The following is a 27,046-nucleotide window of genomic DNA, read 5'->3' as shown; positions in this document are numbered from 1 at the left end:
TCCAAAAAATAGGCGATGCCACCTTAATTAAATTAAATCTGCAGTGACAGAGACATTTTAAAGTTATTTATAATATTTATAGTTAAAGAAGATAGGTTTCATATGTACAAATCAAATTGTCAACTAATATACTCATAACTTAAAACGGAAATGAGAAGAGGTCTAATCTTTTTCAACCAATGATGCTACGATTTGGCAAGAAATGAAGTTGGATACTCTTCCTTTGTCATTTTTCGATATTGTCGGAAGATGTCAACAATGAAATCTTGATGTTGTTCTTTCTACCTACAAGGAAATAAAGGGGAAAAAAGAGAACATCATTTGACTTACTAATGATCTCCACCATAAATGTCAAGATTCTTTTACTTAGGATTCTAAAAATTGACCTTTTAACCCTTTGATAAAGTATACGACCATATCCATATACCAAATAAGGAGCCCTTTTTCCATCAAGGACTCCTTATCAATTTTGTGACTTAGCAGCTGTGATGGGGATGCCAAGTGATGTGAAGTTAACAAAGAACCAATCGACCAAGGATCAAAATCTTGAAGCGAAAATATGTTTTGTGGGCCAATTTCAAGAAATATTTATCTCAAATTTTAGAACTCGAAATATGATAATTCAAAAACAAGATGAAGATGACGATCTGAACTATAAGAAAGACTATTTACTCGTTCAAAATAAGTAAATATTAGTGCTGTACCAGTTCAATGAAAATTCTAATTCTATGATATCAAAAGAACGAATTTAGATCAAGAAAAATGTATTTTGATTAATAAAAAACTAAAAAGTTTCTCAAGTCACCACTTGGAATCCATTAACATGATAAAGAAACACCCCACGTGATAAGGAATTCACGTTTTTGGAAGTTTGCCCTAATTTGCAATAGAGTAGTTTTTTACAGTCGAAAAGTAATGTTCAATTTGTGTTTTTATATACGATATATTGATTGAAGATGTAATAAGACTTGGTGTGACGTGATATAATGCAGGTGTTTTAACCATGAATATTAATGTAAATTAGCGACTTTGAGACAATAGTATATACTATTATATTGCTCATGCTCTTATTTTTCGAGTTGGACCAACTCAATGATGTGTATTACAAAACAAACTTTAAAATTTTTGGGGTTCGATTGCACTCTTTATGTTTCTCGATTTTCTTTTATTTGATCCATTTGAGATGAGTTGTGCTAACAATACAACAACACAATTACTTTTGCTCACTAATTTTATGCAGACGTGATTACTTCTACTTAAGTCAGTATCAAGAAAACCTTAATTGTCGGATATCTAATATATCATTTCTATTCGCAATACTCAAGGGACTCTTAAAATTGTTTTTAGTTCCACATAATACCAACCAAGAGAAAAAGAAGGAAAAGCTAAATAAAAACAAACAAAAGAAGCATGAGTAGCGTCTAAAGATCGAAACTTTCGGATATATTCTTGTATTCTCACATGGATAAATAACACTACTCTTTTGAAGAAAAAACAAAGAAACAGAAAATCTTGTTTTATGTCATGCTTTGTTGTGAACATGCCATGTATGTATGATCATGATAATATGATAGTGACAGTGATGAAAGAGAAATACTATAAAATAGGTGTGTGGGGGATAGACAGAGCAAAAATCGAGGGGGCGCATGCAAAACATCCTCATTATTCTGTCTTCTTTTTCTTTTATTTTTTTCACTTTGCTTTTCACCCCCCTAAGCAATCTTTTTTTTTTTTTTTTAATTTTCTTTTAATATATTTTTAACCTAAGGTTCTGTTACTATATTTTCCTATTTCCCACGTACGCATGACATATGTCAGTTTGCTCAATTACCCCTTATCTTTCCTTGTTTTTACACTCTTACCATTTCCACTTTTTCTTGACTCTTTTTTTTCTATTTTCTTTTTCTTAAGCAAATTACTAAATTTATATAAATATTGTAGTAAAGAGTGAGTTTACATAAGGTTTATTACAACTTATAATATATAAGTTGTTAAGAACATATGACTATAGAATTATAAAGAAACAAAAAATCATTTCTAGTATTCCTAACTTAGAAACACATATTTATTTTTCGCAATTGATCATATATGCAATAATACAACAATACAATACTAGCCTTGACTTAGCCGAAATTTTTGTTTACAATAAGCGCTACAGTATTATATATATAATTAAGAAATATATTATTACTAAATGTATATGAAATTTTCGGTAACTAATACCTTTAAAAAAATATATAGCTCTTCATATAATACAAATTAACAAAATAACGGGTTAGCGCAGAATGACTTTCTCTGACAGAGGCTCGCTTCTTCAAGTTCAAGTTCAGCTTGTTGCTCCTCATTTTGATAGAAGTAGATTCTTGCGAGCTCACTTTTTCTTATTTGTGATATATGGTATTAGGAAAAAGTTCATAAAAAAACAAAAAGAAAAAAGAAACAAATTATATGAGTAAGATTTACTCATTATTTTATTGGAGAGAGAGAGAGGGGCATTAATGTCAAATAGGGAGGACAAACAAAGCAGGAGGCTTACAAGACGCTCTACCAACTGAAGTGGGATTTTGTGGCTTTTACTTTTGTGTCTGTTACATTCCCATCTTATTCTGATGTTTTAGTAGACAGATTGGTTGTTTTGCAGTGCAAAAGATACCATTCACAAACACTCTCACTGTTCTGCTCCTTTCAACTCTTTTACTTTTACCTACCCCCTTCCCCCCCCTCCCCCCAAAAAAACCTCCCAAACTTCTCCTTTTAAATTAAAAAAAAACAGAAAAAAGAAAAGAAAAAAAGAAATACTACTACCCCTACTTAGCAACAACAGCAAACACCATTTGATAATTAGCAAAGTAACCAAAATGGTCTTTCCCATTTCTGCTTCCTCTTTCCCCACTCCTCTTTAAACTCTCCCCTTTGCATATACATACGAAAAATATATAAAGAAGACCACTCACCTTCCCATTCTTGTATGTATAGTAATAATACACCTTTCAACTGGTTCTTGAATTCATAGAGAAAGGTAGGTTTACAACAACAAAACAAAAAAGATTGTGTTTTAATTATATTTTCTTGAGTTTAGAGTTGTGGGAAATTGGTAAGACCGTGATCCGATGATGAAAGATCTATGTCTTTGTGCTTGACGCTACTGCTGCGTGGTTTTGAAGGAAGTGGCTGAGAATTTGACTACATATTTTTTTTTGGGAGAGGATATTTTACAAGGTAGCAAATCTTGTGTGTTTTGTCCCCCCTTAATTTCTTCGTCTTTGTCTCCTACTAATATCTTTGTGTGCTTACATTTCTTGATTTCTAAGGCTTTGAAAGTTTCTATGCTTCAGACACAAGTTTCATTGCATATCCAAATGTTTTTTTTCCTTAACTTTTTATTTTCACATGGGATTCTAAAATATTAGTATATATTTAATAGTTGTATCTGTCTTTGTATTCACATATCTATATGCTATATATACACATGCAGAATTGTTAGGAGTTTGTTGGGGTTAAGTGGGTAGGAAGGGATTTAGCTGTTAAATCCTTTGTTTATACGTATTATTTTTATTTATCATTTGACTGAAAAAGATTTGTCAAGTTTGTACAACTGCAAGTCTTCAAATCATCTGTAAAAAAAACATAAAAGGTAAATGATTTAATTGTGGGAAAGTGTAGAAAGATTTAGTAGTTTCTTAAAACTTCCTAGCAAACCAAGAATTTTTTTTTGTTTCCTTTAGTATAAATTTTTATTGATGGTTTGGTAACAAGGGGGGATAATTTTGAAATTGGAATTTGTGGTATACTATAAGAATTTGGAGAATTTTGTTGAAAGAGAGTAAGGAGTTGTAATATACAAGATGTTGGAAATGAAGATGAAGCAGGGGAACTCTGTCTTTTGAACTCTGTTTGTTATGTGAGTAATTCTTTTTTTGGTTCTCAAAATTGATTTTTATTAAAGTGATGATGGCGGTGACGTCGGCCTGTAAAGACAGTAAAATGGGGATGGACAATGGGAAATATGTGAGGTACACTCCTGAGCAGGTTGAGGCTTTGGAGAGATTGTATCATGAATGTCCAAAGCCCAGTTCACTCCGTCGTCAGCAGTTGATTCGGGAGTGTCCAATTCTGTCCAACATCGAGCCAAAACAAATCAAAGTCTGGTTTCAAAATAGAAGGTATCCGACTAAACTAAATTGTTGGATTTTGCAAAAGTTGCTTTGCTTTCATTTCATTCTTATTCTATTGAATTATTCAGATGATTATGGAATTGTGTTTGTGTAAATGCAGATGTAGAGAGAAGCAACGTAAAGAATCGTCGCGTCTTCAAGCCGTGAACAGAAAATTGACAGCAATGAATAAGCTGTTGATGGAGGAAAATGATAGGCTGCAGAAGCAAGTTTCACAGTTGGTGTATGAGAATAGCTTTTTCCGCCAACAGACTCAAACTGTAAGCAATCTATTCTTACTTGTCTTCTTCTTGGATTTTTTTAAAGATTGGGGTTTGGGTTTTGCTTATTGCAACTCTTTCTGATTAGTTAGAAGGTCAAGGAAAAGAATTGGTTTAGAAATATATAACCTAGAAATGCTACCTATAGAAGCAAGAATCTGCATATGATGTATTTTATAGCATTTCTAAACATTTTGCATTTTTATTTAGTTCGGTGGTGAATGCTTGAAAACAATGATGTCAGCGGGAGAGATAAAACCTGTATTTGTATCTGGCTTTTCATTTTGTCAATACAACTCGATGTTTCCATTTTAAAGAGTACATGCGAGCAGTAATAGTTTCGTTCTCTTTGTTTCCCCGATGACTTAGTTTTTCCTAACTGTCATACTTCAATATTGCAGGCAGCCCTTACCACCACAGACAACAATAGTTGTGAATCTGTGGTGACGAGTGGTCAGCAAAACTTGTCCGCTCAGCGTCCACCAAGGGATGCAAGCCCTGCGGGGTAAGTACACGTTTTCTGAGTCTAATTCCTTTTTTTTTTTTTGCATTATTTTCCATAGCATGTCTAATGATATATGAATATTTTCAGACTTTTGTCCTTAGCAGAGGAAACTTTAACAGAGTTTCTATCAAAGGCCACTGGAACCGCTGTGGAGTGGGTCCAAATGCCTGGGATGAAGGTTTGTTCCCTTTCCTATCTTTCAATTTATAGAAGACTTGATCAAATTTTTGAAGTGTTTAACGATTTATTAACTAGCTAAATGACTCCTTTATTCACAGTTCTTTAATTGTAATTGTTTTAGATTTGCGCTTTCATGGCATTATTTACTTGCATTATTATCTCTTAAATCTCTTGGCAAAAAGAGCTGCATGGTAAAAATCCTCTCTGCAGTGAATTTTCTTGCTTTCTTCCTCTTTATTTAATCATCAATTAATCATAATCACTTTTGTTTTAGTTAAAATATGAAGATATTTCTTACTTATTCGTCTTGCTCTACTTATGTTGTCAGGCTCATCAAAAATCTAAGTTTTAGCAGCTCCCATTACACTATTGCATCAATACATCGCATCAGTAGAAGCTTTGCTTTTTAAGATAAATCTCTACCTGTGACACTTTAGAGGATTTGATCACGTGTACAATTACATGTACCATGTTTAATTACATAATAGCTATATATGCACACAAAATTATGTCATTGTTATCTTTAAGAATATCTCTCTTTCATGACTGCAGCCTGGTCCGGATTCCATTGGAATCACTGCTATTTCTCATAGTTGCTCAGGAGTAGCCTCACGTGCTTGTGGCCTTGTGGGTCTAGAGCCTACAAGAGTAAGTGTCATCCTGAATAACTTGGTCAATTCAATATTTTTATTGGAATTCAAGGTGTAATTGTGCTTTCCTTAATCAAGGTTGCTGAGATCCTTAAGGATCGGCCATCATGGTTCCGTGATTGCCGAGCGGTGGATGTTCTCAATGTGATGTCTACTGGGAGCGGTGGAACCATAGAGTTGCTATACATGCAGGTTACTTTTAGAAAATTCATATCCGGTCCTACTTTAGTTCATGTGTGTGTCACAATTTTTCATTGAATATACTTTTGTAACTTGTTTCAGCTCTACGCACCTACTACTCTGGCACCAGCTCGTGACTTCTGGTTAATGCGGTATACATCTGTTATGGAAGATGGTAGCCTTGTGGTATGTGTCAGTAGTTATTTTATTCCTTGTAAACTGACAGAAATGGTAACTGTCCATTTTTCCTTGTTAACTTATGTTATGAATTGCTCAAATTTCAATGGTAACTGTCCATTTTTCCTTGTTAACTTATGTTATGAATTGCTCAAATTTCAACTCTAGGTATGTGAGAGATCACTGAACAACACTCAGAATGGTCCTAGCATGCCACCGGTGCAGAATTTTGTGAGAGCAGAGCTGCTTCCAAGTGGGTATCTGATACGACCCTGTGAGGGGGGTGGTTCAATCATTCACATAGTTGACCATATGGATCTAGAGGTGTGTTAATTTGTTAATTACATAAGACTCTTCTTCTCCCTCTCAAATTTCTGACAAAATGCTGCTAATAATCTTTTCCAGCCCTGGAGTGTTCCCGAAGTATTGCGTCCACTGTATGAGTCATCAACAGTGCTGTCGCAGAGGACAACAATGGCGGTAGGTCTAATTTATGCTCAGATATCTTTCTTCATAAGGAAAATTTAGTTCTCTTATTTTATCATCCGCTTTTCAATTAACTTTAGTTGTAATTTCAGCCTGATGAATGTACTTCTGAAAACTTTTTAAATAAAATATTTTAAATGTGAACAATGTTCACGAAAGATTCTTAGTTGCGATACTGCTGTTCATTAAACTTTTTCTAATTATTGCTTCAATATAACAAATTTCAGGCATTACGTCACCTGAGACAAATTTCTCAAGAAATTTCTCATCCTACTGTCACTGGTTGGGGAAGAAGACCTGCAGCCTTGCGCGCACTTGGTCAAAGATTGAGCAAGTTGGTCTTTCAATTCCTGATGTTTTCTCTACATCTTAAAATTTTATTCTATTTGTGGCTGAACTTCTAATTCGCATTGTGAAGGGGTTTTAACGAGGCTGTTAATGGTTTTACTGATGAGGGATGGTCTATGCTTGAAAGTGACGGTATAGATGATGTTACACTTCTTGTCAACTCATCACCCAGCAAATTGATGGGTGCAAATATCTCTTATGCCAACGGATTTCCATCAATGAGTAGCGCTGTACTATGTGCCAAGGCATCTATGCTTTTACAGGTACGAATTTGTTGGTCAATTTGATTTGAGTAAACTATGTGAATGGCTGTATATATATATTTTTGAGGAATGTTTTTCCATTTGTAATTTTATTCTTCCACATGGCTTACAAATTTAAAGTTTTCTGAGACGTCATGTGATAAATGAAAACTAAATGCTTTCATCCAAGTCTGCAACTTCCAGTTGTATATTAATAACTAAAACTGCTTATATGTTTTTGGTGTAGCCGTGATATAAAGTTCCTGGGGTCGATTTTTCTTAATTATTTATTTATTAAATTCTATTTTGTGGAGGAGAGTTTCCAAATTCTACTAGGATCATACCTTAGTTCTTAATTCAAGTCTAGGATTAGGTAAATTCTCTGATCATGCGTGAGAAAAATTAACATTATGGTGTAATAGGAAAATTAAAATACTGTCTAAAAATGGTCCTGCGAGATGCTAATGCAATGGGTAATGAAACTTCAACTTGGTATTTTTCCATGCTTCAATCTGTAATAGCTCCATGAGCTTCTGGACCGTCTTCAGTATTAACAATACTCTAGAGGGTATGCCGTTTGTTATAAGATAACTTTTGGCTCCCTTTCTGTAAGAAATTTTAAGTTCTTTTTATGGTAAGACTAAGTAATACTGTAGTAGTATATTTAGATTATGTGCTGGCCCAAGAATGCGGGCAAACATAATCTGGTTGCCATTCTCTAAAACATAGTTGCGAAGATCCTAGTTTCCTCGAATTCTTCTGTGTTCTGTTTCATCATCTCGCTTCCTTTTGTTGCAGAACGTACCTCCTGCGATTCTGCTAAGGTTCTTGCGGGAACACCGATCTGAATGGGCAGACTCTGGGATTGATGCCTATTCAGCTGCTGCAGTTAAAGCTGGTCCATGCAGCATACCAGTCACTCGAACTGGATGTTTTGGTGGTCAAATCATTCTTCCACTGGCTCACACTATTGAACATGAAGAGGCAAGTGATTAGTTAGGAATTATCTCCACTATCTTTCCAGAAACCCTCATACTTTCCTTTTGCGGTTGCATAGATTATGTCTTATAGGTTAATATATTATTAATATTTCTTGCCTCTGAAAACAGTTTATGGAGGTGATAAGACTTGAAAGCATTGGCCACTATCAAGATGATATGATTATGCCTGGTGACATCTTCCTTTTGCAAGTATGTTTACTTTCTTGGCCACTATTATGGTTGATGCTTCATTTATATATGTTAGTTGAATAGTCCCAACTGTCCTCAATCTGCTGTTCAGCTTTTTATGCTTCCTACTGTATACTACACTTTCTGCTACCCCAATGCTTAAAAGATCCTTGTTTTTCAAATGCACAGCTTTGTAGTGGAGTGGATGAGAACGCTGTCGGAACATGTGCGGAGCTCGTCTTTGCTCCTATTGATGCCTCTTTTGCTGATGATGCTCCTCTTCTTCCCTCTGGTTTTCGTATCATTCCTCTGGACTCCAAGGCAGTGAGTACTTGTTATTCAATGCAATCTGGAATTTTTTTTGCAGATTTTTGGTGATTTATTTCTCAAATCAATGCAGGACGCCTCTAGTCCAAACCGCACACTAGATCTTGCATCGACTCTTGAGGTTGGACCGGCTGGAAGTCGACCAAATGGCGATTATTCCAAGAACTCTTCTAGCACAAAATCAGTTATGACAATAGCATTTCAATTTGCATTTGAGATCCATCTTCAAGAAAACATAGCTGCTATGGCACGGCAATATGTTCGCAGTATCATATCATCTGTTCAGAGGGTTGCTTTGGCACTCTCTCCATCTCGTCTTGGTTCTCTCCCTGGTCTAAGGTCTCCACCTGGCACACCTGAAGCACAAACGCTTGCCCGTTGGATTTGTCAAAGCTATAGGTATGTTGCTCCATTTATATAGATTGCCACCTCATATACCTCAAAGAGTAGATATTAATGTATAGTAAGAGGATAGAGCAGGGGTATATATTAATGTAAATTTTTGACTTATGTGCATCTAGCACCAACTTGAACAATCTGACTGATTCTAATATTGTTAACATAAAATGCTTTTTATGTTTATAATTCTTCCCTTTAATTTGAGAGTTAATAGGGCTATTATTGTGTGAATATTTTCAATCCTTATATCTGTGCTTATATTTTATCTTCTCTTGCAGGTTCTTTTTAGGTGTAGAGCTGCTCAAATCTGTTAGCGGAGGAAGTGAATCCGTCCTGAAAGAAATTTGGCATCACTCAGATGCTCTGATGTGTTGTTCTTTGAAGGTATTCAGCTAAAGATTTGATCTCCAATTTTCATAAAGTTTAAATAAGTTGCAGTTTAAGATTTACCATCTGATTCCTGGAAAAATTATACTTGAAGCATATTTAAATAATTTCATTGAAGGCTTCGCAAGTGTTAATGGTTTTCTTAACATGAACTTTTGATGGCAGGCATTGCCAGTTTTCACATTTGCAAATGAGGCAGGACTTGACATGCTAGAAACCACCTTGGTCTCCCTCCAAGATATTACTCTCGAAAAGATTTTTGACGACAACGGAAGAAAGGCACTCTTCTCTGAGCTTCCTCAAATAATGCAGCAGGTATATCCATTATTTGCTTTTCTGAATGGTATATGATATGTAATTTCCTTCATTTGTTCCTCTACTTATCTCCAAACCGACGTTTTTTTTTCTTGGTATGATTGTATGAACATTCAAGCAATCTGTTACCTTTCCAGTTTGTAGCTGACATACTGCACCAACTTGCATGATGAGCTGTAATTTTTAGAATCTCTTATTGACATACACAATTAGATTTTGTTGCCCATGAAATTCTAAGTTTTTAAAATAATTGATAAAATGTACTTGGCCAAACCCGGCTTCCCCTTTCCATTTTCCCTTTCCAGCAAAGAAAAAGGTTATTTCTGTAACTAGATAACAAACACTATCTTCCATATTCAGCATGCATCGACTCCTAAAATTAGTGGCAATTTTATGACTCAACTGGTTAAGTGAGTTGGAGGAAGGGACATTAACATCTTACCTTTTCCAATCTCCAATATGAGGGATAGATGAGAACTCCCTTTAAATAAAACTGTTAACATATGATTCATAGGAAAAAAATTATAGAATTGCAACATGACATGCAATTATTGTATGCAAACTCCTATTATGGTATGACTCCTCCCTTTGCATGCTCTATCTATGTTCCTACTATTGAGAGGTGATCCCTCTCTCTATAAAAAACTTAGAGATATCCTCGTGATCGAGGGGGGAGGTGCTATGCCCTTGTTTGCCAAATATACAAACAATGCGTAAATGAGTTTGTTTTGTTTTTTTTCCCATCTGTTTATCCGGTATATTAGCATGACTGTTACTGCACACTAACATTATGAATTAATTCTACTTAGAGCCTTTAAGTTTTGTGTACTAACAGTGTACTTACCCTTGAATGTTGTAATTCCAAGTACCGTTAAAGTTGACTAAGCTGGGCATCATATGTTATTTGCAGGGTTTTGCTTGTCTTCAAGGTGGTATCTGTTTGTCGAGTATGGGAAGGCCAATATCGTACGAGAGAGCAATAGCTTGGAAAGTATTGAATGAAGAAGAAGATCCCCATTGTATATGTTTCATGTTCGTCAATTGGTCTTTCGTCTGATATATGTACGTAGGGAAGCATACAAACTTAGATCAGCAACACAACACCCCCTTTTCTGATCATATGCTTTATGGATCAACCCTCTTGCCTTTAGGCAAAAATATCTGCAAGTGGACTCGTATTTCTTTATCATGCACTTGTGTATTTTGGTTGGTTTGTAAAACTTTGTTACTTTCTTTTATCTTATGTTTTTCACTTCCCCTTGGCCCTTGCTATATTACATTTAGCTCTTGCTCGAGTTTTCCTGGAAGATTGATTGAAGGTTAAAAGGACTCTTAAAAAGGGTAACGTGCACAAAGCATTTTGCGATCATGCGAAGTCCGGGGAAGGGCTGCAGCCCAATGAGGTATAATGTAGATAGTCTATTCCGATGAAAGCATTAATGACTTTTCACAATTCACCATGGCTTATAGGTCACATCGGGACCGTTGCTCCAAAGTCCCCTTTTGTTTAAAGGACTCCTAGTTAAAAAAAAAAAGGATGAGAACTTTAGGTCCCCGGAGAAGGCATCAACTCACTGCCAAAACTCCTAAGAAAATCTTTGATCGTCAAATATTTGCTGCGTCGATTTGAATTGGGGATTTATTAATTTTTAAATCCCAAAACGTCAACCACTCTCATATTATATGATGGAATCAGCAATATAAAAGAAAATAAGAGTACCGTATGAACAAGGGAAGAAGCAAGTCTAATTACCAAAACCTAACAGTTGCAAACGCCTAAGAAACCCAAAAATTCAACAAAATGAATAACATTAGTCAGCAGGACAGGTACATGTCTTGAGGAGATGATGCTGGTTTTGGCAGCGAAACAAGAAAATGATCAAAAGCATACATTCATACGTAGACATCAAAATTTTATCGGATCAAATTTATATGAAATTTGAGCAAAATCCCAAATTTAAGATATTACAAGTAGAGTTCATCGAGATTTTTTGGAGGCTATTCTATCTGAAATCTTAACTTGGAGGTTACTATACCTGAAACCTAGCTTGGAGGATACTCTACCCAAAACCCTAGCTACACCTATAAAAGAAGGCCACATATCCCCCTTGAAAGCATCTCAAAATTCTATAAAAAATCATGGAATATTCATAAAGAGATCAAAGACATCAAATATTGTCTTTCTCTAAGCCACTGAAGTGATCAACGGATGTTCTTCCTTTTCCTGGAGATCAAATACATCCTAAGAAAGTTCGCATCATCCTACGTTCGAGAAATACGGTGGTTAAGCCCTCAAATCACGGATAACGATCTAGAGAGAAGAATCGAGGGAACAAACAGAATTGTACCTCATTATTTTATCAATAAAATTATGTTTCTTCATATTTATATTATGGTTACATTTATTTTTGTATCACAAATAATTTGTTGCAAACAAATTGGCACGCCCAGTGGGACCAAATCTGCCCTTCTATCTCTTCTCTCACGGTGAAAGAATGTGGTGTCTTCTTTACTGGTACTTCAAGCCTCGTCTACGACGACCTTGTAAATCTACATCCCAGCAAGCCTTGAAGTAGAGGGTATTTGTAGACATCAAAGTTTTATCGGATCAAATCCATATAAAATTTTGACAGAATCCCGAATTTAAGATACGACAAGTAGAGTCCATCGAGGTTTCTTGGAGGCTACTCTATCCGAAACCTTAACTTAGAGGTTACTCTACCTGAAACTCTAGCTACACCTATAAAAGGAGGCCACATATTCCCTTTGAAAGCATCTCGAAATTCTATAAAAATTCATGGAATATTCATAAAGAGATCAAAGACATCAAATATTATCTTTCTCATAGCCACCGAAGTGATCAACAGATGTTCTTCCTTTTCTTGGAGATCAAATACATCCTAAGAAAGTTCGCATCATCCTACGTTCGAGAAATACGCTGGTTAAGCCCTCGAATCATGGAGAACGATATAGAGAGAAGAATCAAGGGAACAAGCAGAATTATACCTGCATTATTTTATCAATAAAATTATGTTTCTTCATATTTATATTGTAGTTACAATTTATTTTTATATCACAAATAATTTGTTGCAAACATCATATACCAATGCATGCAAATTTAATACGTTATGGGCCGTTTGGTAGCTGGTTACAGGGTAAGTTATTTATGTATTAGGAGTAACATAACTAATAATAGTATGTTTAGTAGCCTTTAGTTATTTCGTACAAAAGTCAGCATAACTAATGTTATGTTTGGTTGCTCTTTCTATTGGAATATAAATAATACATGGATAAGTTATACAATAAAATTATATATTATTTATGCAAGGTAGAATGTGGATAACTAATACATATATTGGTAATATATGGATTAAACAATCAAATGACCAAAAAACGCTCATATTTATTTTAAATTATACATTGTATAATTAAAAATAAACATTTTAAAAAAAAATATCTACGATAAATTACTAATCCATATTTACTAGTCCTTACATAAATAATTCCTTCATAATTAAATCATGCACACCAAAATCCTGCATAACTAAACCCTGTACAATAAATCTTTGCATAATTAATCTCTATACTATTAATACCCACATAACTCTAATCAGCAACCAAACGACCCCTATATGTTATAGCAAAGCTATTAGCTGGACGTACCATGACTAGAATCATATGTACCAAAAACTTCATGTATGAAGCCAAATTTAAAGGGGGTCTTGAAAATTTTCCGAGAAAAAAAGGAAAAGTAAATAGAATAAAACTCAAGACGGTTAGCACATAGCTATGCTTTTAATATCAAGTGGAGATGAAGCAACTTCTTTATCTAACCAAAGAGTGATGTTTTTCTCCACTTTCCTGGATGGTGTGGTGTCAAATTTCTACTGCTTTACTCTTATAATTATGCGACATTTAAAGATTTAATAATCATATAATATGTGATCCGTCTTTATCTTTTCATAAATGAGGACAAATCCATTGTGATGGAACAAGAAGGCTAGCATCACATGTACTACTTTCACGACACTCCCTTAAGGATATTGAGTGACGTATAAGGCATCTCAACTTGTTTTAGGAGTAATAACTTTGCCAATCTTTATTTCATCATGATGCTGGTATGAACTAATATTACTCTGAACCAAAGGATTACAGATTCAATGGATCCTTTACTGATTTGAGTATCAGCAGCAACAATGAAGAAGAAATTAAAAAAAAAAAACTAGCAGAAGGAGGGAGGTTCCAGAACTAACAAAACCTATAGTAAAGATAAACGACAAGACTCATATTGACATAATCCTACATGCTAGTCTCCTGCCCATTTATATAGTAGACTCCTCCTTATGTTCCCTTCTCTATTGTTGCCTTATATCTAACGGAATGTGCAGCATTGTCCTTGGTAGGGACCACAAAGTTGTCCAGGTATTTTGGTGGACGCACTACCCTGTTGCTGTGCCTCTGCCTAGTCTGTCCTTTAGTGTGATTCATTACATTGCCATCCCCTTGAAGTCGAGTTCATCTCAGGAAACTTGCGTCGTATAGATGCAGTGTCTTCCCAAGTAGCCTCAGAGCACGGCAGTCCCGACCAACTAATTAAACATTGATCAACCTGATGGCCGCCTTTGGAGATTACACGATGCTGCAGAACACTCTTGGGATGCATAGTCTTGGAAGATGAGTGGTCTAACAAGTCAATTGGGGTGACTTGTTGGGAAGGTTGACCAATGCATTTGCGTAGAACAGACACATGAAACACGTTGTGTATCCTTGATGAAGCAGGAAGGTCCAATTTATAAGCAACTTCTTCGATTCGCTGGATGATTTGGAATGGACCAAAGTAGCGTCTGCTTAACTTGCTGTAGCGCTGAAGGCGGATAGAGAGTTGACGATATGGTCGCAGCCTTATGTACACCCAATCACCTACTGCAAATGAAATGTCGCGCCTACCTTTGTCAGCTAGGAGCTTCATTCTATCTTGGGCTACTTTGAGATTGTCTTTGAGGAGGGCTAACGTCTCGTCACGTTGGCGAAAAGATTCCACCACAGCTGGATTACTAGAGGAATCAGCCACAAATTGGATAATAGAGGGTGGAGGTCTACCATACACGACCTCAAAAGGAGTCAACTTGGAGCTGTTTTGAAAGGAAGTGTTGTACCAAAATTCAGTCCAAGGAAGTAGTTTAGACCAAGCAGCAGGGGTATCGGCAACGAAGCAGCGAAGATACATTTCTAAACACTTGTTTAGAGCTTCAGTCTGGTCATCAGTTTGAGGGTGATATGCTGAACTTTTGGCTAATTGAGTACCATGGAGTCTGTTAATTTCTTTCCAAAAATCAGATAAGAAAATAGGGTCCCTGTCAGTGATGATCTTGGAAGGAAACCCATGAAGTCTGATATAGTCTTGGATGAAGAATTCAACAACCTTTTGAGAAGAGAAGTTAGGGGGTAGAGCAACAAAGTGGCCATACTTAGAGAGTGGATCTACAATTACCAGAATCGCCGTACGACCATTGGACGAGGGTAAGCCAGTGATAAAGTCCATTGAGATTTCCTCAAAGATCGCCTCTGGGAGGGGAAGAGGTTGAAGCAATCCTGCTGGCTTCAAAGATGAATCCTTCATTTGTTGGCAGATTTGGCATTCCTGAACAAATTTCTTGACATCTGCGCGCATGCCTTGCCAATAAAAATTGGATGATAATCTATGGAAGGTGCGAGAAATCCCTGAATGGCCTCCAATTTTTGAAGAATGAAATTCATGAAGCAACAGATGGCGAATATTCTGGTCCGGTGGAATTACCAACCTATTACGATAGAATAAGAGTCCCTCATGGAAGGAGAAATAGGGAAGGGAAGTAGGGTCATTGTCAAGTTGACGCCGAAACTCCAATAATGTAGGATCAGACTTGTTCAAAGTTTGCAACCTATCCAGTAAGGCAAATTCAGTGAAAGCAATGGAGAAAAATTGAGAAGTAGGGATGCGGGAAAGGGCATCAGCAGCAGAATTGAGTTTTCCAGGTCTATAAATGATATCAAAGTCATAGCCAATGAGTTTGCAAAGCCATTGTTGTTGTTCAGGAGTCTGGATTACTTGATTTGTGAGGGACTTAAGGGGTTGCTGATCCGTCAAGATTAAGAATTTGCGACCCAAAAGATATTGACGCCATTTTTGTACAGCCTAAGTGATTGCGAACATTTTGCGATGATAGGTGGACGCAACTTGCATGCGAGGAGAGAGTTTTTGGCTGAAGAATGCAATTGGGTGACGATCTTGAGACAACACTGCTCCTATGCCAGTACCGAAAGCGTCAGTTTCTACCGAAAAAACCTTTTGAAAGTTTGGCAAACATAACACTGGGACGGTGCTCAAAGCATTTTTTAAGCGGAGAAATGCGGCATGCTCGACCTCAGTCCACCGGAAAGCATCTTTTTTTAGAATATCCGTCAGTGGAGATGCTAATTGGGCATATCCTTTGACAAAGCGATGATAATAACCGGTAAGACCTAGAAAACCTCGTACCTCTTTGACAGAGGAAGGAGTAGGCCAGTCATTGAGGACTTCAATTTTTGAGGGATCGACCTGAAGGCCTTTTGCCGAGATAATATGACCAAGATAGTCAATGGAGGTCTGTCCGAACTTGCGCTTAGAGCGTTTGATAGCTAAAGTGTGTTGGCGAAGCAGGGTAAACACCATTTCAAGGTGTTGAAGATGAGCAGACCAAGAATTGCTGTATATCAGAATATCGTCAAATAAGACGAGAACGAATCGGCGAAGAAATGGCTTAAAAATGGAATTCATAGTAGCCTAAAAGGTAGATGGTGCGTTGGACAGACCAAAAGGCATAACAATGAATTCATAATGGCCCTCGTGCGTGCAAAAGGTTGTTTTCTCAATATCATGGGGGTGAACTCTAATTTGATGATACCCTGCCAGTAAGTCCAATTTGGAAAAGAAACAAGCACCATGTAACTCGTCAAATAGTTCATCAATGGTAGGAATTGGAAACCGATCCTTGATAGTGATGGAGTTCAATGCCCGTTAGTCAACACAAAAATGCCAAGTACCATCCTTCTTGCGAACGAGCAAAACAGGGGATGAGTACGGACTTGAACTTGGCTGTATGATACCTGATTGTAACATTTCAGCAATGAGACATTCTATTTCTTTTTTTTTGGAAATGAGGGTAACGATATGGCCGCACATTAATAGGTGTCGACCCTGGTAAGAGAGGTATTCGGTGGTCTTGTGGTCTGGAGGGAGGTAGGGATGTGGCTTGGGAAAAGATATCAGAATATTCATCAAGAAGGTTATGAAGATCAGGTGGTAGGTTAGTGGGAGAAGAAGATGTATGTGGCACTAGCTGTAATTGGAAAAAACAAGAAACAGAGTTTGTGGATTGGAGTCGGCGAAGTGCCTGCAGTTGGACTTGTTCAACAACTGGACCAGCATTGCCAGTCCAAGTGACTTGTTGACCTTGGGCTTGGAACTCAAAGACTCAAGTGGCATAATCAGTAACTGTGCGGCCCAAAGTTGCCAGCCAAACTACACCCAAAACAACATCAGCACCTGCAAACTCAATAATGAAGAAGTCCTCAGTAAGAGTGTAGTCTTGAATTGTTAAAGACAAGGCCTTGACAACTCCCAATCATTTTAAGCGACTTCCATTGCCAACCATAACTGAAGATTTGAAGAAATCTTGAATTGGGAGCTTAAGAAATTTGGCTATTCTAGGGTGTATGAAATTGTGAGTGCTACCCCCATCCAAAAGGACTTGAACAACGTTCTCATGCACAGAGCCCGTGAAACACAATGTGGTCGGAATTTGGCCCCCAGATAAAGCCATGTAGCTAATAGATGCGATAGGGTCATCCTCAAGTGGTTGTGATTCTTCTGTTGAGTCAGCAAAAGGATTATCAGGAGGGTCTACTGAAGGGTCAGAATGTTCTTCGTCAGAGATGAGAAGAAATAATTGCGGCGATTTGGTGCAACGGTGACCCTTGACCCATTTTCCATCACAATTAAAGCAAAGATTGAGGTCGCGTTTGCGTTGGAGCTCTGCTGGGGATAATTTCTTGTAGGGTACACGACCTAGACCTGGGATCGCGACGGTCGTCGTTGTGGTTGCTGGTGGTGCAGAGGTGTTGGGTAGATGAGTAGCTGGTTTGGGGGAAAAAGCGGTGGAGTTTGGGGAAAGAGTTAAGCTGGACCTGGAATCGAGGTGGTGTAAGAGTTGGCATTGGGCCGGAAAGAAGAAGTGGGCCTGGGAGAATCAGTTGGGCTTGAAAGTTTCTGCTCTTGTAGAAAAGCGAGGCTGATAGCCTCATTTAAATCTTTGGGCCTGAAGGAAAGGACTTCACTCTTAATATCGGGAGTCGGAGCCCAGAGGTGAAACAATGTAGCAACATGTGCGGGGCCACATTAGTGGTTTGATTAGCCAAATTCTCGTATTGCATCAGATAGTCTTTCACTGTTGATGTCATTTGCAGTTTTGCCAATAAACTCTCCGGTGCTTCCAACGATTTAGGGCCAAAGCGAACAAGCAAGGCTCTGGTTAAACTGGTCCCAGCTATAAATCTGGCGGTTTCTGTGCATCCAACGATACCATTCACGAGCTTCCCCTTCCAAATAAAATGGACAAACACTCAGGCATTGTTCCTCAAAGATGTTGTTAAAATCAAAGTACTGATTCGCTTGAAATACCCAACTCTTAGCGTGTGAACCATTGAACTTGGGTATGTCAATCGTGTTTGACTTGGTACGGCGAAAAGGGTCGAATGTGTTTTGTGAAAACGGTGGTTGTCCTAGGTTGGGGTTAAATGGTGGAGCAAATTGGGGATAAGATGGCGGCTGATAGAATGGTTGTGTGGGAGAAGGGGGTTGATGCCCATAGTGATTTTGTGGCAAAAAGTAGGGTTGTTGGTTGTATAAGAGTTGCTGATTAGAGGTATGGTGGTGGCCGTATATGGTTTGTTGGTTGTTTTGGGGTTGGTGGTTGTACTGGCTTGGGTGACTATATTGGGGTTGGTTAGTGTATTGGGGATTCTGGGGGTATACAGGTGTATGTTGCTGGTAGTGTGTTTGATATTGAGGTTGTGAGGTATTTGGTGGTGGAACTGGTGTGGTGAGGGAAATAGAGGTGGGAGGTGGTGTTACGACGGAAGACACGACAACGATAGTAGAGGAACTAGGATAATGTGCGGTGGGCGGAGGATCTGGAGGTTGATGTTGTTTTCCCCGTGTCAAAATTTGTAGCTGAATCTGAATATCAGACAACATTGTCGATATCGTATCGAAGTTGTGCGAATGCAAAACGAGCTAATCCTTAATCTGAGCTACTTCAATGCCCAACGATTTTAAGCGCGTCATCGGAGGGTCACCCATTTGGAGAGGAGGTTCAATGAGAGCACCAAATGGTATGAACTAATATTACCCTAAACCAAAGGATTACAGATTCAATGGATCCTCTACTGATTTGAGTATCAGCAATAACAATGAAGAAAAAATTAAAAAAAAACTAGCAGAAGGAGGGAGGTTTCACGACTAACAAAACCTATAGTAAAGATAAAAGACAAGACTCATATTGGCATAATCCTACATGCTAGTCTTTTGCCCATTTATATAGTAGACTCCTCCTTATGTTCCCTTCTCTGTTGTTGCCTTATCTCTAATGGAATGTGCAGCATTGTCCTTGGTAGGGACCACAAAGTTGTCCAGGTATTTTGGTGGACGCACTACCCTGTTGCTGTGCCTCTGCCCAGTCTGTCCTTTAGTGTGATTCATTACAGATGCATTTCCTATTTCAGGAGTAGAAAGATACATACCATGAAGGAATGCGATGGGTTGAAAGGGATCTTTTCATGCTAAAGTAGAAATTTCGAGTTCGAGCTCTGAAAATTATAAAAATTTGATAGAGAACTCTTTGTCTTGATGAGGCTTTTGCACAGGGGCGAAGTATTGACCATCATTCATCGAAAAATTATATTGTATATATAGGTAAAATATTAGAGTTTAAAGGTATATAACATAATTGACCACCCTTCGTCCAAAAATTACATCGTATTTATAGGTAAACATTAGAATTTAGAGGTATAAAACTGCTAAATTAGCAGATCTGAGGTGAAGAACCCTAGCTAGGACAAGGTAGCTTGAGAGAGGAAATGAAGTGAGGAAGAAGATAATCTCTGTATTCTGTTATTCAATAGAACAGTACACTACATAGTTATATTTATACAATTAGCTAAGACTAAAAACTAAACTAACCAACTTAACAACTTTATATATAAATAGACTAAAATACCCCTGCTCTATATACATACTAAGTGACCCCTTTCTCTACACTCTCCATCAAGCTAGGTGGTGCAAACACATCAAACACACCTAGCTTGGAGCTTAAGTATTCATGCTGAACTCTGTTCAAGCCTTTTGTTAGCAAATCTGCCACCTGATCCCTTATGCCTACATATCTGGTGTTAATCAATCCCAACAGAATTTTCTCCCTTATGAAATGACAATCTATGTCAATATGTTTGATCCTTTCGTGAAACACAGGATTGGCAGCTATTTGCATTGCTGCCTTGCTATCACTGTAGATATTAACAGGTAATTGAACTTCATAACAAATCTCTTTTACTAATCCAGTTAGCCAGACCACCTCTATAACTGTAGCTGCTAAGCTTCTATATTCTGCCTCGGCTGAACTTCTTGACACAATGGCTTATTTCTTAGACTTCCAGGATACCAAAGAATCCCCTAACTTTATTAGAAAGCCTGAAACTGACTTTCTAGAGTGCTGACAGGCAACTCAGTGTCCCTTTGTTATTGCTTGACTGGAACACTCCCTGGCCAGGATGGTTCTTCACATACCTAACTATCCTCATAGTTGCCTCCGTGTGGGATCTTTTTGGTTGCTTTAGGAACTGACTCAAGGTTTGTACACTAATATTAGATCAGACCTAGTTACAGTTAGTGTCACGACCCTAAACCCAGGCCCGATCGTGATGGCGCCTCTCGTGAAGACAAGGCCAGCCGACACACTAATTTAAATTATTTTAAGCAATTAAAATAATATAAATTAAGTCTTTAACATAATAATAACCCCAAAGTAAAGGTGAATAAGATAACTTGCGGAAATAGTCATAGCCCGACATAGGGGTGTCACTAGTCATGAGCATCTACTATCCGAATAAAGACATGAAAAGTCTACAAAGTCTGTTACAGAACTAAAACAGAGTAAATAAGATAGGGGGAGAAGCACTGGACTACGAACGCCGAGCAACTACCTAGTGAATCTCCGAATCCGCCCGAGCTGGAAGAATTCAACACTCGCTAGCGGGACCTGAAGCGCCTGAATCTGCACACATGGTGCAGGGAGTAAAGTGAGTACTCAAACTCAATGGTAATAATAATAAATGAAGACTAAGCGATAAGAAATCACGTAAAAGCACATCAACATGCTATAAAGAAGCAGTATAAAACCAGTAAAAACAATGAAACAGTGAAAACATATAAAGACACCTTAGTTCAGAATACGCTTCTTTAAAACACCTTTTTAACAGTAAAATAATTAAATGAAAGCAGCTAGAACAGATAAACACATAAAAATCCGCCCCTCGGGCATAATGTCAACAGAATTCGCCCCTCGGGCAATATCATGGAACAATACCAGCCCCTCGGGCTATATCTCATATCACAATGGGTACTCGCGCTCACTAGGGGTGTACAGACTCCAGGAGGGGCCCCTTACAGCCCAAGCGCAATATCAAGCCATCTTGTGGCATAATCAATAGGCTCTCAACCTCATATCAAGCCACCTCGTGGCGTACAACTTAGGCCCTCGGCCTCATAATCATAAATCAGTGTATCCTCGCAACACAGACCCTCAGCCTTACTCAGTCAGAATATCATAAGCCACTCGGGCAACAGTAAAACATGATGCTCAACCCAAATTATCATTTAAAATATCATTTAATGTATTAATACAGAGTAAACATGGTTGAGTTGTGAAAACAGTAGAATATGACATGACCGAGTACAAGTATAGAGTTAAAATAGTGAGGAAATATCAATAAAAATCTCCTAAGGGTCCAAATAGTTGGCACGAGGCCCAAATATGGCATTCCGCCCAAAACATGATGATAACAAACAGTTTTCAATCAAATACGCGGTAAAACAATCATTCAGGATGGACTAAGTCACAATCCCCAACGGTGCACGACCCCACGCTCGTCATCTCGCGTGTGCGTCACTTCAATATAGCACAACGATGTGAAATCCGGGGTTTCATACCCTTAGGACAACATTTACAATCATTACTCACCTCAATCCGGTCCAAACTCTATCCCGTGATGCCTTTGCCCCTCGAATCGGCCTCAACTCACGTCGAATCTATCCAAAATTAGAATCACGACGTCAAAATATGCTAAGGGAATGAAGCCCATGCGAAAATAATCAATTTATAACATAAATCCTGAAATTAACCAAAACCCGATCCCCGGGCCCACGTCTCAGAATTCGATAAAATTTACATCAATAGATTCCTTATCTCCCCACGAGTTCATACATATCAAAAGTCCCAAAATCCGACCACAAATAGCCCCTCAAATCCTCAAGTCAAGGTCTCCAATATCAAGCCCTAGTTTTCCCCAATTTTTAACCCTTAATTTCTATAATTACAGCTCTAATCCATGAAATAATACCATAGAAACGAGTTTTAGGTTCAACAACCTTACTTCAACGAAGCTCCCTTGAATTCCCTATTCAAAATCTTCCAAAAGCTCCAAAACCGACTTAGAAATGGTGGAATAACCCAAAAATCGCGAAGGAATGCTTTTATACCTTCTGGCCCAGGCTTTTCGCACCTGCGGTCCAGATCCCGCTCCTGCGGTCTAGACTACCGCATCTGCGATTAAAACCTCACACCTGCGCCATCGCAGGTGCGCCTCCTCGATCGCTTCTGCGTTTTCCAGCTAACCTTCCACTTGGCCGCATCTGCGCGCTCCCTTTTCGCTTCTGCGAGACCGCACCTGCGATCCCCTAGCCACAGGTGCGGTTATGACAACAATGGAACATCTTCAGCTGCCAAAACCAATTTCCAAACTTTCTGCCAGCCATCCGAAATCACCCCGAGTTCCTTGGTACCTCAACCAAAAGCACCAACACATCATATACCACTACCCAAACTTGTACCAATCTTCAAAACACCTCAAACAACATCGAATCAACCAAAACACCTCGGATTCAAGCCTAAGTTTCCAAAATCTTCCGAATTACGATTTTGATCAAAAGTCTACCAAACCACGTCCGAATGACCTGAAATTTTGCACACACATCCCAAATGACACAATGGAGCTACTGCAACTTTCGGAATTCCATTTCGACCCCTATATCAAAATCTCACCTACCAATCGGAAAACGCCAAAATCCCAATTTCGCCAATTCAAGCCTAAATCTACTCCGGACCTCCAAAACACATTCCAATCACGCTCCTAAGTCCCAAATCATCTCCCGAAGCTATCCGAAACACCCAAACTCACATCCGAGCCCTGTAACACATAAGTCAACATCCGATTGACTTTTCCAACTTAGCTTTCCTTACCAAAACCTTTCCGAACCCAAGCTAACCAACCCGATCACACATAGAACCAATAAACAAAGCAATAAGAAGCAGAAATAGGGGAAACAGAGCGGTAACTCATGAGACAACTGGTCGGGTCGTCACATCCTTCTCCTCTTAAACAAACATTCATCCTCGAATAAGTCAAGAAACATACTTGAAGCCTCAAACAGGTGAGAATATCTGCTCCACATCTCCCGCTCGGTCTCCCAGGTAGCCTCCTCCACGAGCCGACCTCTCTACTGCACTTTTCATTGAAGCTATATCCTTTGATCTTAACTTTCAAACCTGACACTCCAAAATAGCTACTGGCTCCACATCATAAGTCAAATTATCATCTAACTGAACCGTGCTGAAATCTAGAACATTATACAGATCCCCAATATACCTTCGTAGCATAGAAACATGAAATACCGGATGCACACTCGACAAGATGGGTGGCAAAGCAAGCTCATAAGCCACATCCCCAATCCTCCGAAGCACCTCAAAAGGCCCAATGAACCGAGGACTCAATTTACCCTTCTTCCCGAATCTCATAACACCCTTCATGGGCGAAACCTTCAACAGAACCTTCTCACCAACCATGTAGGACACATCCCGAACCTTCATGTCAGCATAACTCTTTTGTCTCGACTGCGTTGTACGAAGCCTCTCCTAAATTACCTTCACCTTTTCTAAAGCATCCTGCACCAAGTCTGTCCCCAATAGCCTAGCCTCACCCGACTCAAACCAACCAACTGGAGATCTACACTGCCTCCCATACAAAGCCTCATATGGAGCCATCTGAATACTCGACTGGTAGCTGTTGTTATAAGCAAACTTTGCAAGCGGTAGGAACTGATCCCATGACCCTCCAAAATCAATGACACAAGTACGCAACTTGTCCTCCAATATTTGAATAGTGCGCTCGGACTGTCCGTCCGTTTGAGGGTGAAAAACTGTGCTCAACTCAACCTGAGTACCCAACTCTCGCTACACTGACCTCCAAAACTGCGAAGTAAACTGAGTGCCTCTATCTGAAATGATGGAAACTGGGACACCATGCAAACAAAAAATCTCCCGAATATAGATCTCTTCCAACCGCTCTGAAGAGTAGGTAGTACACACAGGAATGAAGTGCGTGGACTTGGTCAGCCGATCCACAATCACCCAAATAGCATCGAATTTATTCAAAGTCCGTGGGAGTCCAACTACAAAGTCCATGGTGATCCGCTCCCACTTCCACTCCGGAATATCCATCTGCTGAAGCAAGCCACCCAGTCTCTGATGCTCATATTTCACCTGCTGACAATTGAGACACCGAGCTACAAATCCCACAATGTCTTTCTTCATTCTCCTCCACCAATAATACTGTCTCAGATCCTGATACATCTTCGCGGCACCCGGATGAATGGAATACCGCGAGCTATGTGCCTCCTCCAGAATCAACTCCCGAAGCCCATCTACATTGGGCACACATATCCGGCCCTACATCCTCAACACCCCATCATCACCAATAGTCACATCTCTAGCATCATAGTGCTGAACTCTGTCCTTAAGGACAAGCAAATGAGGATCATCATACTGGCGCTCTCTGATGCGATCATATAAGGAAGATTGAGAAATCACACAAGCCAATACACGACTGGGCTCCAAAATATCTAACCTCACGAACCGATTGGCCAAGTCCTGAACATCAACTGCAAGAGGTCTCTCCCCAACTGGAATATATGCCAAACTCCCCATACTCACCGCCTTCTGACTCAAAGTATCGGCCACCACATTAGCCTTCCCCCGGATGGTACAATATAGTGATATCATAATCCTTTAGCAACTCCAACCATCTCCGCTGCCTCAAATTGAGATCCTTCTGTTTGAACAAGTGTTGGAGGCTACGATGATCAGTAAACACCTCACAAGACACACCATACAAATAATGCCTCCAAATTTTCAACGTGTGAACAATGGTAGCCAACTCCAAATCCTGAATGGGGTAGTTCTTCTCATGGGGCTTCAACTGGCGAGAAGCATAATCAATAACTCTACCCTCCTGCATCAACACACACCCAATACCAACTCTCAAAGCATCACAATATACGGTATATAAACCTGAAGTTGATGGCAAAACTAACACTGGAGCTATGGTCAAGGCAATCTTGAGCTTCTGAAAGCTTTCCTCACACTCATCCGACCATAAAAATGAAGCACCCTTCTGAGTCAACTTGGTCAAGGGCGATGCGATAGATGAGAATCCCTGAACAAACCGGTGGTAATAACCCGCCAAACCAAGAAAGCTGCGAATCTTCGTGGCTGAGGATGGTCTGGGCCAGCTTTGAACCACCTCTATCTTCTTCGGATCAACCCGAATACCCTCACTAGACACCACGTGCCCCAAGAAAGCCATTGAACTGAGCCAAAATTCATACTTGGAGAATTTTGCATAAATCTTCTCCTCCCTCAATCTCTACAACACAACTCTCAAATGTTCCGCGTGCTCCTCCTGACTACGCGAGTACACCTGAATATCATCAATGAATACTATGACAAACGAGTCGAGATAAGGCCGGAACACGTTGTTCATCAAATACATGAACGCTGCTAGGGCATTGGTCAACCTAAAAGACATCACCAAAGACTCATAATGATCATATCGTGTCCTGAAAACTGTCTTAAGAATATTCGAGTCCCTGATCTTCAATTGGTGATAACCTGAATGGAGATCAATCTTGGAGAACACTCTTGCTCCCTAAAGCTGGTCGAATAAATCATCAATGCGAGGCAAAGGATACTTGTTCTTAACTGTTACTTTTTTCAACTGCCTATAATCAACGCACATCCTCATTATGCTATCTTTCTTCTTCACAAATAGAACTGGCGCACCCCAAGGCGACATACTAGGCCAAATGAATCCCTTATCAAGGAGTTCCTGACGCTGCTCCTTTAACTCTTTCAACTCCGCTGGTACCATACGATATGATGGAATAGAGATGGGCTGAGTGCCCGGCACCAGGTCAATACCAAAATCAATGTCCCTGTTCGGTGGCATGCCCGACAGGTCTGCAGGAAACACATCGGGAAACTCCCTCACAACTGGAACTGAATCAATACTAGGAGTCTCTGCACCGACATCCCTCACAAAGGCTAGATACAAAATACAACCCTTCCTAACCATACGCTGGGCCTTCAAGAACGAGATTACCCTAATGGGAACATAATCAGTCAAACCTCACCACTCAATCCGTGACACACCCGGTATAGCCAATGTCACTATCTTAGCATGACAGTCCAGAATAGCACGACACAGAGATAGCCAATCCATGCCCAAAATAACATCGAAGTCTACCATACAAAATAATAATAGATACACTCGGGTTTCCAGAACCCCAATAGTCACCACACCGACCGGTACACATGGTCTACAATAATAATATCGCCCACCGGAGTAGATACATGAACAGGTAAAACAAGAGGCTCACGGGGCGTATCCAAATAACGATCAAAGTATGATGACACATAAGAAAAAGTGGAATCGGGATCAAATAATACAGAAGCATCTCTGTGGCAGACTGAGACAATACCTATAATAGCAATATCGGAAGCAATAACATCGAGTCTAGCTGGAAGTGCATAGAAATGGGCCTGACCGCCACCTGATCT

General features: G+C 39.0%; 1 protein-coding gene across 2 annotated transcripts; it reads left to right on the top strand.

Moving 5' to 3' along the window:
- The first annotated feature begins 2,784 nt into the window (after positions 1–2,784).
- LOC104230145 (homeobox-leucine zipper protein ATHB-15-like) lies at positions 2,785–11,056 on the top strand. Of its 2 annotated transcripts, none has more exons than XM_070153297.1 (19): positions 2,785–3,219; positions 3,977–4,163; positions 4,276–4,435; positions 4,837–4,940; positions 5,028–5,118; positions 5,673–5,768; positions 5,849–5,962; positions 6,053–6,136; positions 6,296–6,451; positions 6,533–6,607; positions 6,841–6,947; positions 7,032–7,224; positions 8,002–8,187; positions 8,313–8,393; positions 8,562–8,696; positions 8,773–9,098; positions 9,377–9,482; positions 9,651–9,800; positions 10,711–11,056. In XM_070153297.1, exons 2-19 carry the CDS (start codon positions 3,985–3,987, stop codon positions 10,855–10,857), a joined length of 2,490 nt encoding a protein of 829 aa, XP_070009398.1. In that variant the 5' UTR covers positions 2,785–3,219; positions 3,977–3,984; the 3' UTR covers positions 10,858–11,056. The 2 variants fall into 2 exon arrangements, with proteins under 2 accessions (XP_070009398.1, XP_009781184.1); XM_009782882.2 differs by having other exon boundaries at positions 2,786–3,219; positions 3,947–4,163.
- Positions 11,057–27,046: the final 15,990 nt, after the last annotated feature.

Source organism: Nicotiana sylvestris, chromosome 8 (genome assembly GCF_000393655.2).
Source record: "Nicotiana sylvestris chromosome 8, ASM39365v2, whole genome shotgun sequence".
Taxonomy (NCBI): domain Eukaryota; kingdom Viridiplantae; phylum Streptophyta; class Magnoliopsida; order Solanales; family Solanaceae; genus Nicotiana; species Nicotiana sylvestris.
The sequence above is the reverse complement of the archived record's forward strand: the minus strand, read 5'-3'. Positions and strand labels throughout refer to the sequence as shown.

What these genes read in the sequence shown, in the direction of transcription:
- LOC104230145 (XM_009782882.2), top strand. Translation starts at nt 3,949, where the DNA reads ATGATGGCGGTGACGTCGGCCTGTAAAGACAGTAAAATGGGGATGGAC. An exon ending in TCCAAATGCCTGGGATGAAG is followed by an intron (nt 5,119 to 5,672) that starts GTTTGTTCCCTT and finishes TCATGACTGCAG; the next exon opens with CCTGGTCCGGATTCCATTGG. An exon ending in TGGATTTGTCAAAGCTATAG is followed by an intron (nt 9,099 to 9,376) that starts GTATGTTGCTCC and finishes CTTCTCTTGCAG; the next exon opens with GTTCTTTTTAGGTGTAGAGC.